General features: G+C 37.9%; 1 protein-coding gene across 1 annotated transcript; it reads right to left on the minus strand.

Annotated features, from left to right (window-relative positions):
- Window positions 1–1,072: 1,072 nt before the first annotated feature.
- Window positions 1,073–17,306, minus strand: IL26 (interleukin 26). Its single transcript, XM_036899384.2, has 5 exons — window positions 17,136–17,306; window positions 16,994–17,050; window positions 16,689–16,823; window positions 1,741–1,806; window positions 1,073–1,659 (listed from the first exon to the last, which is right to left on the minus strand). Exons 1-5 carry the CDS (start codon window positions 17,304–17,306, stop codon window positions 1,573–1,575), a joined length of 516 nt encoding a protein of 171 aa, XP_036755279.1. The 3' UTR covers window positions 1,073–1,572.
- Window positions 17,307–17,840: the final 534 nt, after the last annotated feature.

Consider the following 17,840-nt stretch of genomic DNA (forward strand, 5'->3'; position numbering starts at 1 on the left):
AGGAATGGTGCAGCTTATGAATGGTGTGTAATCAAGGCTGGAGACTCTGGGCTCTGTGGAAGCTCAGCACAGTCAGATTCAGGACCTCCTGCACCTTGAAAACACCAAGTGCCCTCAGAGGAGGGCAAGGCAGGCCGTGGGTGCAATGTCTCCTCTTAGGTTCACGGCAAAGCCAAGGGGTAGATTCCTGAACCCTGGATCCCAGCTCTTCCAAATGCTCCTCAGGAAAGGAGGCTGCCCCATTCCTGATGGCCTAGGAGGCTGCACAGGAAGCCCTAGTTCAACAGCATGAGATAAAGGGAGTCTGCCAGTCTCCCCCTGGCCAAGGTGCCCTATAGCTCACCACACCTTTCCCTTCATGAGGATTTGTCTAATAACAAGGGCCCCAATAGAGATAAGACATGGGACCCCAGGGTGGTGATGGGAAAGGCAGAAAGGATGAGGGGCAGGGAATGCAGAGGTAATCTGGGATCTGGAAGAAAGCAAGAGAGGGTACTCTAGTCAATAGGGTAATGACTGTATGATTAAAAAGAAGAACTGAATGATGGGAAAACAATGACAAGAAGAGATGTCAAGGACAAAATCCATGAAAGCCTTGGGGAAGTCCTTCTTGTTAGTATTACAAAACATCAAGTCAGTGTTTCTTTGTGCAGCAGGGGCACCATGAATACACTGGAGAATTGCCCATCACACAGGTTGCTGTCCAAAGCAGCCCAGGCCTAGAGCCTCAAAGCAGAGTCCCTTTAATGCAAAACAATGGTCAGGCCACATTACTTATTTAACTGAAGGCTAGCTGTGCAAGTAAAATTTTTAGATGGTATGAAAAGTTTCCTGTGGTGGAGGCTGTGGGATATTTAGACTTTTATTTGGCCTCTAATCTTCCTAATTGTATGGCACCCGGAAGGAGCATTATCAAGCTTCAACATCATTTCAGCTGGGTTATTTGTGGTCTTTGCGGCTTGGTTATCTGTCAAAGGCACTCCTGGTACACCCTTCCAAGCAGTTAGTGTGTGTGTGTGTGTCCTGTTTGATCTGATCTGACTGCTACCCATTGAACTCAGTGAAATTTTAGCATGCTGTCACAGAAAGGACATGCAGGGGAAAGAAACACACAGTTTATTTAAAAATTTAATTAAAATCAAAATTCACCCTGAGTATAATTCATAATCATCAAACCCTTAAGTAGACAATAATCATGCACACAGCATTTACTTAAGTCTCAATAACATTATATTGTATCCCAGAAATCTGTCATTTTCCCTACACAAATATTACGTGTTAATTTTGGTTATACACCTTTACATTAAAATTATACAATGTACTCAGGAATAACAAAACATGGTCAAGATGAAAGCATTTTTTGAAAATACAGAAAAACGTACATATCAGTAACAATTTACTTAACTCCAAACTTTCTTATGTTAAATTCCTCTAGTCTGTTTGAATCATCTAACTTGCTGTCAGTACTCTGTACAAAACTTTTAAAAAGAAATACACTGTTACAAACTTAATTCTGGTTGTTCTCATTATTTTTCAAAATAACCATCAAATCAATACACTTAGCTTCTTGCATTACTTAACACTGTCCAGGAATTGTTTAATCCAAGAAAGAAGAATTCCCAGTTCACTGATGGCTTTGTAGATTCCTTTGTTTCCAGTCTGCAGGTAGGGATATAAAAGCAAAAATCTTTCATATTTTAAAAAACCAAGTATTCAAAAACAAGGATTTGGAATACCTACCCCATAAAATGTTCTCTTCATCCTGGTAATGGGTTTCATCTCTCTAGCTGATGAAGCACAGGAAATCTAATAAATCAACAGATAATATTGTTGAAGAGACACTAATAATACTCTGCCATCCGTTCAACAAACATTGAGCAGATACAATGTGCTGGGTATGGATAGTCACTGACAAGAGATACATGGTCTCTGTTCTAGCAGGGCTTAGTTTCATGAGGGAGGCAGATGATAAATAAGAAAACAAAAATAAAAATAAAAATTCACAAATTACAATTAATGCTGTGTTTGTAATGCACAAGACTATGATGGAGATTTACATTAATAACCTACTTTCATTGAATGGTCAGGGAGAGCTTTTTTGAAGGATGACACTTAAATTAAGATCTGACAAATGAGAAGGTTTAATGGAAAAGTGAAGAAAGGAAATAGGGGGTTGGGGAGGATGTATGGGAAAGAATAGCTCAGGCAGAGGGAAAGATGTGCAAAGGCCCTGAGGCAGGAAAAACTTAGTGATTTCCTGAAACTGAAAGAAAGAAACATGGCTGGAGCAATTGAGCAAGAAAGATGGGGCATGCATGAGACATGTGGCAATGACAAGAAAAATTTTACTTTCTGAAAAATAACCCATTATATACACTGCACAGTACAATATGCAGGTGTCATTTGCCAGGAGAAAGCACCAGGAAATCAGTATTCATTTCTAAATTAGAAGGAGCAGGCTGGTGTCTTCAGAAGATGGTCTGTAGCCTGGCCAAGGGAAATGACCAGTATCCTTTGAGTAAGTGAATTTTCAAGCCCTATCTGAGCACAGGAATCACTTGGGAGTCAAGTAGGAGGAAATTACCATCATCATTCTATTCTCCAGCAAATTTCTGTAGGGTTAATTAGAGAGAAGGGATGAAAAGGGAGAAATGTCATCTACTTAGGTTTTACTTATAAAACCTTAGTGCTGGAGTAGGGCAAAGAAATTGGATAGGACAAGTCTTCTCAATTTACAGAAAAGGAAACCAAGCCCAAGTGATTAAGTCACTTGTCTCAGGGGTCACAGGAGGTCCTATCCTAAGGGATAAAAGAGCATCACAGGCACATCATAAAGATAACAATTAAAAGTCATGAAACAAAAGCAGCCAAAAGACAACATCTATTAAAACAAGGAAAACATGGCTAATATCAACCAACAGATCCCTTTAGGTGAGAAACAAAGAGAAGTGAGAGGAAGGGGCAGGATTAGGGTTCCTTTCTTATCAAGAGAAAAAAATGGGAAGATTGAATAGTTACTCCCTCAGTGCCATTGCAAAGGCTTAAGGCGGTGAGGGTGTCAAGACTCTGCCCAAGTGGGGGCTCTCCCTTCAGGTCAGACTCTGAGTAGGAAGGAATATTCTCCTCGCCAAGGGGCTTCATGCAAGATTAGGCAGAGGAGAGCTGCAGACACAGAATGTTCCTGTTAAGGGGCAGTTTTGGGGATTCACAAGCATTGGGTTGGACCTCCTGTGGTAAAAACCCTGAATTAAGAGGAGAACATTTCAACCCAGATCCTACGAGGCCAAAACAATGCATGACAGGCCCAGGACAGTGGTGGCCAATGTCAGAGAAGACAATCAGAAAAAAAATTTGTTCATTCATTAAACAATCATTCATGAAGTGCCTCCTATGCGTCAAGCCATCTGCTAGGCACTAGACATAATGATGAACAAAACAGAGTTAGTAAATAAAGTATCTGTAGGAAAATCAATAAAATACAGCATCAATATCAGAAGGTAAAAATTCAACAGTTCTAGGAGCTCTCTTTAACCCAAGTCTCCTTCAAATAAAGACAGAAATACTGAGAAGATTGTTAGGTAAAAATAACAATAGTCAATATGTATAATATTAGTATCATGTATCAGACACCAATCTGAAGGCTCTAATTATATTAACTCATTCAGTTTTTGCAATCTTATGAGGTAGATACTATTATCCTCATTTTACAGATCAGGAAACTGAAGCATAGTAGTTAATACTCTGCTCATGTTCACACTGTTATTAGGTGGAAAAGGTGAGAGCTGAATGAATCCAAGTATTCTGATTCTTGAGTATTTAAAGCCACTTACTATACTAATGAAATAAAAGCATAACTTGAGATATTCTCTTGTTGAAAACGTTCAAAATGAGGGATTAGCTCAAAAAGGAAAAATGTTGGAAATGGCTTTAAAAGACTAAACTGATTAACAGAGACAAACACAAGGAAAAAGAAGATTTCAACCTGAAAATGGACATCACAGCAAACAAAAAAAGGAACCTTGTGTGTGTGTGTGTGTGTGTGTGCACACGTGTGTGTGTGTGTGTGTGTGTGTGTGTGTTCTTTGTTCATTTGTTTCTTCAGATTGGAAATTCAAAAGGAAATTCTAGAAATACTAAGTCTAGTTCCAGCCAAGATTATAGCTATGGGAAGAATTTAGAGAAGTCTGCTCATTATTTTGTAAATGAAGAGTATTTTATATTTATTTTATTTAGTTTGGAAGTTAAATCCTGTTAGCCTGAAAATAATATAGAAGTACTTGGCTCAACTCTTGCAATCAGGAATAAAAGGGGCCTTGATAAAGAGAATCAACACTTGCCTAATTCCAAGGCACTTTATCAACGTTCTTAGATGCCAAGCTCAATTGCAGAACACAGAAAAGGCAACTCACATGGCACAATATCAAACATGCAAGTGTTAGGATTTAAAGATTTAATATTGAAAGTGGGAGACCAAAGAATCCAATCAAATTCTGGACGTTAGAGAAGTTTAGTGTCAGAAAGGCATTCCTGTTGGCGATGCGCTCTGCCCAGAGGACTTGCTCTGCAGGACATCGCACAGCAGGGTGGGAAGGACAAGAAAGGCTGCTGACTTCACTCCACCTACGGCACATGCTACCCTAAGAAGAGAGAGAATAGCAAAGGAGAAAAACAAGGTTCAGCCAAAAACAAAACAAAGCAAACTTAATAGGTTCAGGGTTGCCACTAGAGCTATGCTGGTTTATAGGATGCTTCTGGTGCCTTGAACTCCATTTACTATAAACGACCCTGGTAAAGATGTGAGGCAGAAGGTTCTCATTTTCCTCACTGTCATAAATATGTCTACAGAGCCAGTAGGACAGCCAAATTTTACTACCATAATTTTGATTGCTTCGCTTGGAAGGAGAAATTTATTAAAGAGTGATTTCCCTTACCTCATATTTCAGTGTAGAGTTGCATTTGCTGCAAACAGAATGCCTAATAAAGGGTCAACAGTTTTATTGTAAGAATAGCTGAATGGCTTGACAAACTCATGCAGAGCAAATAGGATCTAGACTAAGGCAACTTATTAGTAAGACTACAGTAACTGGGGACAAGCACAAAGAAAAGTATAAGAGTTATAGAATAACACAAGGCAAAAGCCTAATCAATCATCATTAAGTCATCTTTTTTATTGCATACTTACTAAATGATAGGCATACAATAATGTCTCTGCCTTCAAAGCATTGACTTAGTTTATTAGAGTACCCTACATAATGACAACAGCCTTGAGCATAAGTGATGGCTGACAATCTACTCAGACAGACAGGAATGCAAAATTACGACACTATGTGATAAATACAGTAATAAAACATATATATATATATATATATATATATATAACTGCTCTGGGAGACAGAGCAGAGGCAATCTGATTATGGGATCATAGAAGGATTCCAGAGTGAGTTGCATTTTGAAAGGTATGTGAGATAGGGTGGAAGGAGCAGGGAGAAGGAAGGAGTAGGGAGAGGAAGCACGGTGTTCCCAGGCTGGAGAGACCAGAGATGATTTGAATACCCTTGCAGTCTGAGCTGAAATCCTCAGACTCATTATCTATGGAACGGCCCCTAGCCTCCAGCCCCACTGCAGCACATCCTTCCATTTGCTCCCTTCACAGCACCTATGACCATCGGAGACTAGCTGAAACTGGCTGAAAGCATTTCCAAGGAGTTCTGTAAGGACAGAGATATTTTATGTCAATTTTTATTGTATAGCCAGCACCTAAAATAGCATTCAGCAAATACTAGATAGTCAATAAATTCATTCATTGGTTGAATGAAAGAACCAATGAATGAATTGCAAACAACAGTTTACAGCCTTGGAGTCCACAAAGCCTACTTACTGGTTTAATGAGTTTAAAGCATGTCCAGAGCATTAGTGAGCCTTACAGCTTGTTAAAAACAATGGGATGAATAAGTAATACAATCCTTAGTTTGTGTGCCCCAAGTTTTCAAGTGTTTGCAAAGTCATCCAAATGTGTACCTGTGTATGACAGCAGAAGCAAAAAATGGAAAATCCCTCTCCACAGATAATTTTAAGGAAATGAAATATGTGGGTCATGAGTGGAGCAGCTTGTAGTCTCTCAGGGAATTCACTGCTTATACTATATTCTAAGAACCACCTAAATCCTTTCAACAAAAAATTTCATTCAATTATATCCTGTTATAAACATATGCAGTATTCCCACAACCATTGGCTGAGTATAAAACCATACATACATTCTTCTATATATTTTATTTACCACAGTATACAACTTCAGACCACATTATAGCTATCTTTTTTTGTTTTCCTTTTTTTTTTTTTTTTTGGTTTGGGGTTTTCTGTTCTTTTTTTTCAGTTGACCTTAATGGTTAAAATAGTTCCTCTGGCTATGGCCTTGGTTTCCCGAAACTTCCTTTCCTCTGACAGGCAAATGATAGGTAAGGGATTAAAGATCAAATTACGTTAATTCTATTGTATAACAGCATATACAGAGTATAAGTGAATCTCATTAGTCAGCTTTTCACAGCTTTTCATGGGAGGCTTACAATTACCCGAGGTGCCCTGAAAATAATGGTTAAGAAAAGTTTATCAGTGTAGCCTGTTTTGAAAGTAAATTTTTAAGTATTAAATACCAGTTTGGCAAAAGTCTGGGCACTAGGACATCAAGACCAAACTACTGAGACCAGAAAGGTTTATAGGAAACTTAGAAAGAAAATTTTTAAGTTAGTGCTATTAGAAGAAAGCATGACTATATTTGCAACCAAGGATGTTGTATGGAAGTAAAAGAGAATGACCTAAGTATAGCCATTGTCTCTCTTCAAAACCAAATTCATAACCAGACATTTAATTTAAAAAAAAACAAATAATGATACCCAATACCTGAGTAAATATATATCAGAAGAGCTTACAAAATATCTTATTTCTATGTTCTCCGTACTAGCAGACCCATCTGATACAGATAAGTATATATGTTCTTGCTTGCATACAATAATCTTAGACCCTCATAAAACATTTCTCCATGTTTCAATCATACACTGAGTTTCTAAATGCCCTAACTATAAACAGATACTAGGGTAAGATAATTTTATTGTGAATTTTTTTTTATTCCCAGCATAATTACCTTTTATCAGAATGAGTACACATATGGATATTAAGTAGACTTATTGTAGTTTTCATTTCACAGTCACACAAATATCAAATCATTATTTTATACACCTGAACCTTGTATAATGCTATAATTTAATTATCTCAATAAAAAAAGAAAGAGACTATGCAATTTAGCACATAAGAGTTGTGCCCCACAATTTTGACAGAGAAGTTACATATCATTAACCAAGGAATAAATTTGTCAGCAAAGAGATTCTACAGTATAATTAGACAATATGTTTACCAAGATTAAAATCAGTTACTCTTCAATGATCTGTTTAAATTAAAGTACTACTGTAAATTATACATGTTATGCAAGTTAACATTCACATTAGGCACTAGAAGGGTATTTGATAAGACAACCACTCCTTTGGAAATTGTTGAGAAGATGTAATTAGAAGAAAATAAGTGTTTTGTGCATGGAAAGCAATAAGGAAAGGCACTAATTATTTTGCAGAACTACTACATGCCAGACACTTTGATATATTATCTCATTTAAATCATCCAGCCACCACAAGATGAGGTTATTAGTATTGTTGAAGAAGGTTTTCAGCTTCGCAGTTAACTGCAGAATAATACAAGGTTTGTCTCACTTCAGGTTTTATCAGTTCAATCAACTGCAATTTTAAAATATTTGAAATTACAAGGATAAATAATTGGCAGTGCTTCACAAGCTAACAAACTAGTTGAAATTGATACAAATTACTTATCAAACACACAGCAAGGAATGGAGACACAAAAATTCTATTTGCCAAGATCTATAAGATTTTAAAATCAATAACATATAATGAATATAAAGAAATGTATCTCTCTAATTACCATTTACTAGTCAGGCTCTCAAAATGTTAATGAAAGTAGATGATGAAATCTTGAAAACTAATAGAATTTTTTTTTCCGTTTCAACTTTGATCACTAGCAATTAGGCAAATTATTTATGCACTCAACTAAGCAATTATTTTGTTCCCTTTCAAATCTGAGTGGATTTGAGTTCTATGAGGATCTTTAAAATGTCTTTTTACATAAACACAGGTCCATTTCCAGCCATGGCTAGCAAAGATTATAAAAATAAAAATGATTGCATTATTCTTATTTTCCTTGAACAATTATAGAATATAAATTACCCAAGCCAAACGAATTTAAATGTAATATTGTATTTGGTGCTGCGAAATGCCTAGAATGTTACCAGAAACAATGAGATGACATTCAAATACAGTAATACTGGGACTTCAGACCTTGATTTATCATGATAATTATTGTGGTGCTGCTTTTCAAAGAGTGACACAAGAAGATGCCAGTCTTAGACTTACTAAGAAACTAAAAGGTAGATAGCTTATTCAAATCAAAAGGGCTTCTTAAAAATGAAAAATAACTTAAGTCCATTAGTTAATAATGAAACTAAGAGAAAATAACAACTCATTGATCATCTTAGAAAAATGTTGGAAAATCAATTCCTCATATTGAAAACTGATAAACAAGAAAATGAATTAAGTATATAAGTTCCTCAGGATAGCCAAATAGTTAGTAAGGGGTAGGTTCTGATTATAGATTTATTCCTGCTTATAAACAAAGAAAGCATAATAGAGTTTTTAAAACATCATTTTGCAATGCCATGTGAATTAATAGATCTAGACAATAGTGGATGGGAAAAAAACACAACCTTAGGATATGCTGCCTGCAAGAAACCCACTTTAAATAAGTAAAATAATAGAGAAGGATATATCATGGCAACACTAATAAAAAGAAAGCTGGAGTAGTTCTATTAGTATCAGAAAAAGTAGGTTTCAAAACAAAGAATATTATTAGGGACAATAGAGTAATTTTAAAACAATAAAGGGTCAATTCATCAAGATGACATTATAATCATTAATATTTATGTACCAAACATCAAGATTTCAAAAGACATGACCTTCTACCATGAATACTGATAGAACATCAAGGAAAAATGAAGGAATCCAATGTCAATGACCGATAAAATAAGTGGAAAGAAAATTAGTAAAGGTATAGAAAGATTAAAAAACAATAACAACTAGATCTGATATTTATAGAATACTCTACACAACAGCAGAATATCTATTCTTTTCAAATACAGATAAAAAATTTACCAAAATAGACCAAATTCTAGGCCATAACACATGTATAAAAATATTCAAGTCATGTAAAGTATGTTCTCTGGCCAAAATGGAATCAAATTAGAAATCAAAATTAGGAAAGTATCTGAAAAAACCCCAAGTATACAGAAACTAAATAATACCCTTCCAAATAACTCATGTACCAAAGGAAAAATCAAAAGGGAAATCAGAAAGTATTTTTAAGTGGATGATACAGAATATATTTCAAAACACATGTATTCAAAATCAGTAAGAAAACAACCCATTTTTTTTTAAATGGCAGAATATTTGAACAGACACTTCACCAAAGAAGATATATAGATGGTAATTAGACAAATCAAGAGATGCTGACCTCATTAACCAGTGGGGAAATGCAATTGAAAACACAGTGTAATACCATGACCCTCCAACTAGCTGACTAACATTTTTAAACATTGACCCTACCAAGTGATAGAAAGAATATTCAGCAATTTGAAGTCTCACACACTACTAGTGGAAATGTAAAAGGATACAACCACTTTGGAAAAGAGCTTGGCTATTTCTTACAAAGCCAAATTAGTGTCTAATTTATGATTCAGCCACTCTACTCCTAGGTATTTAGCTCCCAAAATGATATCTGTCCAAACCAAGATTTATATATGAATTTTCAAAGCAAGTTTATTTGTGATAGCCAAAAACTAGAGGGAAAAAAAAACCTATTAACAGGTGAAGAAATAAATGGTAGCATATCATTATAAAGGAATATTACTTAGCAATAAAAAGTAAATGAATTATTGATACAGTCAATAACATGAATCAATCTCAAAATAATTATGCTGAGTGAAAGAAGTCAGACATAAAAGAAATGTAACCCATATAATACCATTTACATTAAATCCTAGGAAATGCAAACAGAGCTATAGTGACAGAAAGCAGATCAATGAGTGGTTCCCAGGAAACAGAGGGACAGGTCCAGAGAGAGAGGGTTTACACTTTTGGGAGTGATGGGTATGTTTATTATCTTACTTGTGGGTGGTTTCAGTGTATACATATGTCCAAATCAACACATCAACACACTTTAATTATGTTCAGTTAATTGTAAATCAATTTTATCTCAATAAATCTGTTAATAAATACATCATAAATATTGAACATACACAATATATATATGGAGAGCACATATACTACTCTTATGATTACACATATGCAAGGGGCTCCTCAAAGTTTTAGCAGATCTAAGGCAACTTACTAACCTTCCTCCAAGCTTTCTCCCTCTGTTCTCTTAATGAATAAACCCTACCACCCGACCAGCCCCCAGCGCAAAAACATGAGGCTCACCCCAGCCTCTCCACCCTTCCTCGGACTCTCCCCACCCTTCTCTACTACATCAGGGTGCCACCACTTTAATCCAGGCACATTATGGTAATGCTCTTCCCATTATTTCCTCTGCCTCAGCCTCACTCCCACCTGTACCCTCCATGTTCACTAAAGAAATTTTTCTAAAACAGAGTGTTTGAGCATGCCATGACTTTCAATGCCTTTCCATTTTCTTCAGAACACAACCCAAACACCTTAGCTAATCTTCCCATGCCTTTCCTAACCTGGCTGTTATCGGCATCTCCTGGCTAAAATCTGAACAACCAGCCTTCTCTTCATATTCCCCATGCCACTTCACACACTTCTCAGTATTACTTGTAGTTTCCTGAATGTGATGTATTGTTTTACACCATCACGCCTTTTTTCAAGCTTCTCCCCCTGCCATTCCTGCCCCGCCTTCCCCAGGAAATTAAACTCTGTCATCACCTCCTTTCATAAGACTCTTGACTTTCTCCTCACATACACCCCAAGCCCCAGAGCAGATAGAATTAACAAATTCCTCTTTTGGGCTTCCACAATGACTTTTTAAAACAGAAAACTCAGGTTTCACACATGTTGCATTTCATGATTCACTGGCCTTCTTGTTCACATCTCTCTCCAAACAAGAGTATAAGCTCTGGAGAGCAGGGACCAAACCGTACTGGCCTTTCTTATCCCAGCACCTAGCACAGGACCTGGGAAATACAGAAGTAGGCCAAACTGCTGTAAGCTGTTTGACAATTTACAAAGTTTTCTTGTTTCTTTTAACCAGTTTTAGTTGCAGTGATTGAGTTTTGGGTTTTCATTTTATCTTTATAACACCATTTTAAGAAAAGTTCAATTTTTATCTCAGTTCCCTTCTAATTCATGAATAAGAAGAAATCATTTGTTAAATACAATCATAAACAGAACCACCATGTACCACTGTGCCCTACACATGAGTGCTTGGCTTAAGGGAGTATCCCCATCCATTCACTGTACCACACTCACACCACATGTGAAGGCCATACCCTGTTTCTAATTTGTGCAGTTACCCTACAACTAAGCATGGCCCTGATCGTAAATAATACACTAATGAAAAATTTTTTAATAACCATGGCAAAGACTGCTAGCTATTGGTCAAATTTTATTTCCTCTTCTTCTTTGCCATAAGCTAGACTACATTTCCCAGAATTCCTTGCAGTTACTGTGGCCACATGACTAGTTCTGGGCAATGGAATATGAGCAGAATGATAACTGTCATTTGGGGAACAAGGCTTATAAGAAGCTATGTCTTCTTCCTGCACTCATTCCGCCTCACTTGGATGCAAAAAACCTGGGGAATGGCAGAGCAGAGCTGCCATATGGAAGGTACCTGGGTCCCTGATTTATAATGTGGAGGAAAGTGACCTCACCCAGAAGAATCCCAGTTGGGATTTTACATGAGGAAGAAATTAAGTTCTAAAATGTGAAGCTGCTAAAATTTGTGGGAATATTTGTCACAGCAGTTAATGTGTCTCCAATGTTGAAATTGATACATATACTTGAATGTATTCTTGACCTTGGAGAATTCTTACAAATGCACTCTTCTCACGTACAAGACTATATTAATGTGAAATATATTCATAAGAATTCTGCAAGTTCAGAAAGATTTAATTCTTATGACTCTTCTTGATTCCCCAGTTTCCCTTCTCTCTGCTATTCAGTCTCCAGTTCCATAGGTAGGAACCCAGAACTGAGACAAATTAGACTATTACTTAGGAATTCTTTCATATGTAGGTGTCATAAAATCCAGTCAACTAAAACCGAATAAGTAAGGGAAACAATGGATTGAAAAAGTTGGTCCTTGGCACATTGGCCATTTAGCAAATTAACTTGAAACAGATATGTCGAATATTCTGAAAAGAAGTTCAGGGAAAGGAAAGATGGAGGAGGAATGGTGGAGAGGGAAGAAGAAGAGAGGAATAAGAGAAGAAAAGGAGGAAAACCCTTGGTCCCAGCCACTCACTGGCTACCCATCAAGTATAAATCCATAAACCCTCAAAATATGGATAATTATTTGTTTCCCTGCCTTAATCACATAAAAATAAGTGGCACAGTATTACTTGCAAAATAACAAATAAGGGGAAAAAACAGGACTATTTGCTTGCTGTGGACATTTTAATTTTGTATCTGAATTCTGAGCTGAAACACCTAAAGCCTAGAAAAGTTCAATGGTTGGTTGGTGATTTAATGTCAAAAGACTTTATCTACAGCCAGGAATCTTCAAGTTCCACGTGAAGTACAAAATGGGAAAGATGTCGATCATCTCTAGCTGACAGCATGTGACCCACTACCTAAGTACTGGCTGTAGTAGACTTAGCTTTTACGTTTTTTTCTTTGGTGATATGAAACAACTCCTGCCAAGGATTATTCAAGTTATAGAACCCAAGTTATATGCCCAAGATAATGAGATTTGGTAATATAATACATCAGTATTCCATCACTGAAATTGTAATCTTCTCCCAACCCAAATGCTCCTACTAAAACCAAGGAAGGCCACTGTCAGTTTTAAAGGAGGAATTTACTACTTTGCTCTCAAGAAATAAAAAATGCCACCTATTTTAATGTATAATCAACAAAATCACCCAGAGTCAAATCCTATTTGATAAAATAGGACAGATTATGATAAGAAGAAATTTAATATCACAAATTAAAATGTCTTTGCATTTTTAGTGGAGTACTTTTTTTTTTTAACAATTCTAGTTGTCCACTAAAAAGTGTCATCAGAAATAAAATATCCACATAGAACCAGAACATTCAAAAATACCATTACAAGGTAACTGTATTAATCCTCACTATTATCCTCAGTGTATTAAGATGCAAAATAATTGTTGGATTCTCTAAATTATATAAAGCAGTCTAGGTCATATCTTCCACATTTTTTGTTATTTCTAGGTTTTGAGAAGGAAAATATATTTTCAGAAGAGCACACACCAATGCTTATTGTTGGCATAGATTCAAATCTCAAGTAAGTACACACATTAAGCAAATGGACTGTATGCCAAAATTCTGTAAGTCAACTGTTTTGAACTGACAATTTAACTGTGGCAACATCATAAATGCAGTGCTGGTGTTTGAATCCACCCCTCAAAATCCTACTTAGCCTGTAACATTACACCAACCTACGCATTAGCCTAGAGTTCTGAGCCCTGGAAACGGGGTTTGAACCATTTCCTCCCGTTTCTGTATTACAGAAGAACCTTGGGCAAATTTTGAAATAGGTCAAGGTTCTACAGAAATAGAACCCACAGAACTCAGGGCCCCTCTCAAAGTCCCTCCTCCTTAAAACCTTTCCTGCTTTATTCGGACTGGAGCGTTTGTGTTCTGAATCCCCACCGCCTCGGTAGTTCAGTCATTATGCCAGTTCGCCTTTCTTCCTCTTTTTATATTTGAAGTTATCTTGCTCCTCCCTCTCTTTGCCTAGAATCCTTCTTTCTCCAGCCCTCCCCCTACCCACCCACCGCCTTTCTCTCCTTTGCTCTGTGAAACTCCCACACGGAAAGGGCTGGGGTTTACTCGTTTTTCCCATAACAGCCTGGAGAGGAAGGACAAGAGAAACACAGCAAGTGTTAACTATTTTCTCTACGTGTGCTATTTACATATTGACTATATTTAGTGCCCATTTTTTACTAAGAAAATATCACGTTTAAGTTAATGCTGCCTACTTCACATTTTACAACATCTCCCTGCTAAGCCTTGCCCCAGCCACTAATTTAGTATCCCACCTAGAACAGATGCTCAGGAAGTTCATATTAAACAGATAACAGCTTCTGCTGCCAAAAATACATAATTATTACTGGCCAAAAGATAAAACACAGGGCAACCACCAATTTCCCTAAAGCAATGTCTGAGAAGCCATTCCAAAGTTCAGGCTCATCCTCTGACTTTCCTTTTCACAGTTTCACAGAAGTGGTTGAAAGACCCCACGGCATAAACTCCACAGCTTGTGAGGCAAGTTAAGGGAAGCTAACACTGGCGCGTGCGGCTTCAGGTAGGAGAACGCGCACAGGAAAGCCGGGAGTCTGGCAGTGCCCCGGGAGGTTGATTGGATGGTGTGTTCATACTCGGCCACCAGGGGGAGCCAGCCACTTTGGTAACCCACCGCCACCCGCGCTGCTCCCGTCCGCCGTGCGGCCACAGTCCCTGAAAGAACCATCTCTATTGACAGATTGAGGACCCTTCAGGGAAAAACTTCCCTAAAAACAAATCGAGGAAAGCCAGAGTTCCTAGACAGGTCTGTGTTCTCTACGCTTTCCATCTAGAACATCGCTGGGTTGTTATAACTCTCAGGAGTTCTCGAGCTCTTTGAGCCAGGGAACCAAATCAATGATAAAAACCAGACTTGGCTTGGGGGGCTCCAGGTGCGCAGGCGCGGCGCACTGCATCAGGCGGGGATTTCTTCCGCTCCCTCACCATCGCTAACGGACTTCACTTAGAAAAATTAAATCGGATGGCTAACACCGCGGATGACACCTACACAGAGCGACCAAGGTCTCCAGCAAAAGGGAAACAGAAGGTATATAAAAAAATTAATCAGCAAAGGCTCAGGTGGACCCCTGTCTCCAGACACTGAAATGGGAAGCAGCTCGCTAGTTCCCTAGGGTGACTCCACCCTAGCCTGCAGCTGCGGCAGGTGTCCTGCACCCCCTAATGCCAAGGCCTCAGTGGGTCGCTCTCCTCCTCAAGTCTTTCAGTGTGAAAATTCTCTTACTGGGGGTAATCAGCTAAAGGCAAAATGAAATATAAAATTACATAATAATTCAACTTAAATTTAAGAGACCATTCATACTAGTCACTGTCTTAGTAAGATGCCCTCATAGGTTAAAGACAGTATAAGCCAAAGAGAAGTGGTGATTTTCCATTACCTCAGGCAAGGGAACTGGCTCAGAGCATTTCTCAGTGTTCTACAAAGTGATAGCAGCTGGTAATTTGTGTCGTTGCTATTGTAACAGAATGGGAGAGTTTATGGAAAGCCATGCAACTCAAATCTCAAACAAGGACATAGCTTGAACATAAACTAAACCAAGAAAAAAAGAATACAAATTCATGGAAATTTTATTACCTAAATGACCAACTCACCCTCATAAAATGTCTCTGTATTAATCAGGTACAGTTTGGGTTCCTGACCACTTTCACAGATCCCGAGAGATGACATCCTCTTAGAAAACAAAAATCCACCTCCAGGTGCCCAGCACTTCAGTCTCAATGACCATAAAGCCAAGCAGACAGATCTCATTTCCATCTGGCACGCCAAAGACTGCAGGAACCATCACAATCCCACCTTTGCTCTAAAAGGCCAGACAAAGCATACTTGGGGCCCAAGGAGGGTCACAGAAAAGATTCAACACTCCGCACAGAGGCAGCTGACATTGCCCTGATCCTGATTGCTTGTCTTAATAAGTTTTGTCATGTTTTCTGCACTCAGGTCTTTATTACTGAGGATTTCTTATAGACATAAGGTCACTTTTACCTTCTTAATTGATTTCCCCTTGCTTAGAGTGTCACAAATTATTGATACCACAGCATCAAATAATTTGATTCTGAAGATAACCACCCTTTTTTAAGTTTTGATTGAGACTATGTCTTAAGAAGGATAGAACTTTAAAAGAATAGACAAATAAATAAGAAAACGGCAGTCTAAAAGCTCTCGTCAATATGAGAAAGACAGGAAGATAGAAAGAAAGAAGCCAACAGTAACAGCCTAGAATAGTGCTTGGCACATAGCTGGTGCTTGAAAAATTGGTACTGAATGAATTACTTGGGAATCACATAAAGAGGGAATGATTAAAAATAAATAAAATTTGAGGAGTATTCTGCGTTATTTTAGCTTTCTCCAATATGTTTTATGTGCCACTCCTTAAGAAATGATAAACAGCAGCGTTGTGAGTTTGCATGGTTCCTTGAAGCTGCTTCCCGGACGATGAACTCTGCACTTGGATGACAAGCCAACAATTAGAAAGCCCCTTTTACTCACCCTTTGCTGTGGAGACAGCTTCCTACATGCTGTTTTCGAGGAAAGTTTCTAGAATCAGACTGACTGTATTTGGTGTACATACTTACACAACGGCTCAATTTCTGCCTAAGGCTATGAAATTCTTCCACAAAGTCTTTTTGCTTGCAAACTTGCATTTGGAGTTGACCAAAAACATCTTCCATGAAGAAGGACAGAAGCTGTTCTTGAAATCTGCAGTTTTTCTATAAATAAGATAAAAAATTGAGTAAGGTAAAACCATGAACAGCTTTGTGAAATGTCGCTGGAACATCCCCCTGATTATTGCTTAATGACCATCCAGAGGAATGAAAATGCAGGCAAAGAAGCATCAAACAAGTAGAAACAAGAAAAAGAAAAAGGCCCTTTGGTTTACCATAAATAGCTTTTTTGTTTTCTTCTTTAATAATCGTATGTTTTTTATGCTGTCTTCCTATAATAAAACAAAAAGATGTAAGTTTTATCCAAAATTATAAATGTCCTTTGGGTCGCCATGCTAAGCAGCACCTGATACTTACGGGAATCGTTGCTTTGAGCCATGCCACCTTGAGATAGAGTGTGTCGACAGCTTGGGACAGCGTTCCCCTCGGGGAACAACTTCTGGCGAGGGAAGCTGACTTGTGCTTGGCAATGGCAAGCGACAGAATGACACACAGCAACCCAGACCTCAAAATGCAAGTCACCTGCATTTCCCTCCACCCTGCTCCAGCCAGTGTCACTCAGAGCAGTCAGAGAGTTACTTGTGTTGGTTAGATAAGAGGATAACCTACTTACTTTAGCCCTCAAGGCTGCTCCTCCAATGAGATTCTGTGAAAGATAACCTACACTTTATGTAGAGGAAGATCACTTTGGTTGTTCTATTTTTGTTAGAGCTTGCTTCATAATCAAAAATGTTGACCACACTGTCTGTGACATTCATTAAAAGCTCAAGTTTACTGTTAAGTTTGCCCAGTCAGAACTCCAGCAACATATCATATCAGACCCCATTATTTTAAGTCCTGCCATGCCAATAAAAGAGCCTGACCTCCTGGGGGGCATGTGATTTTTCCAAATTCCCATATGAAAAAATTAAAATCTCCTTTTCTAATTAGTATCCCAGAAAATTTTAACCAAAGGAAAGAATGAGCAGTCCTAGGAAACCTTCTCAGGACCTCATATGGGTTTTACATTCATCCTTCACCTGGCTCCTCTTTCCTCAGAAGCCATTGTTCTGCAAACAGCAT

Source organism: Manis pentadactyla, chromosome 10, assembly GCF_030020395.1.
Source record: "Manis pentadactyla isolate mManPen7 chromosome 10, mManPen7.hap1, whole genome shotgun sequence".
Taxonomy (NCBI): Eukaryota; Metazoa; Chordata; class Mammalia; order Pholidota; family Manidae; genus Manis; species Manis pentadactyla.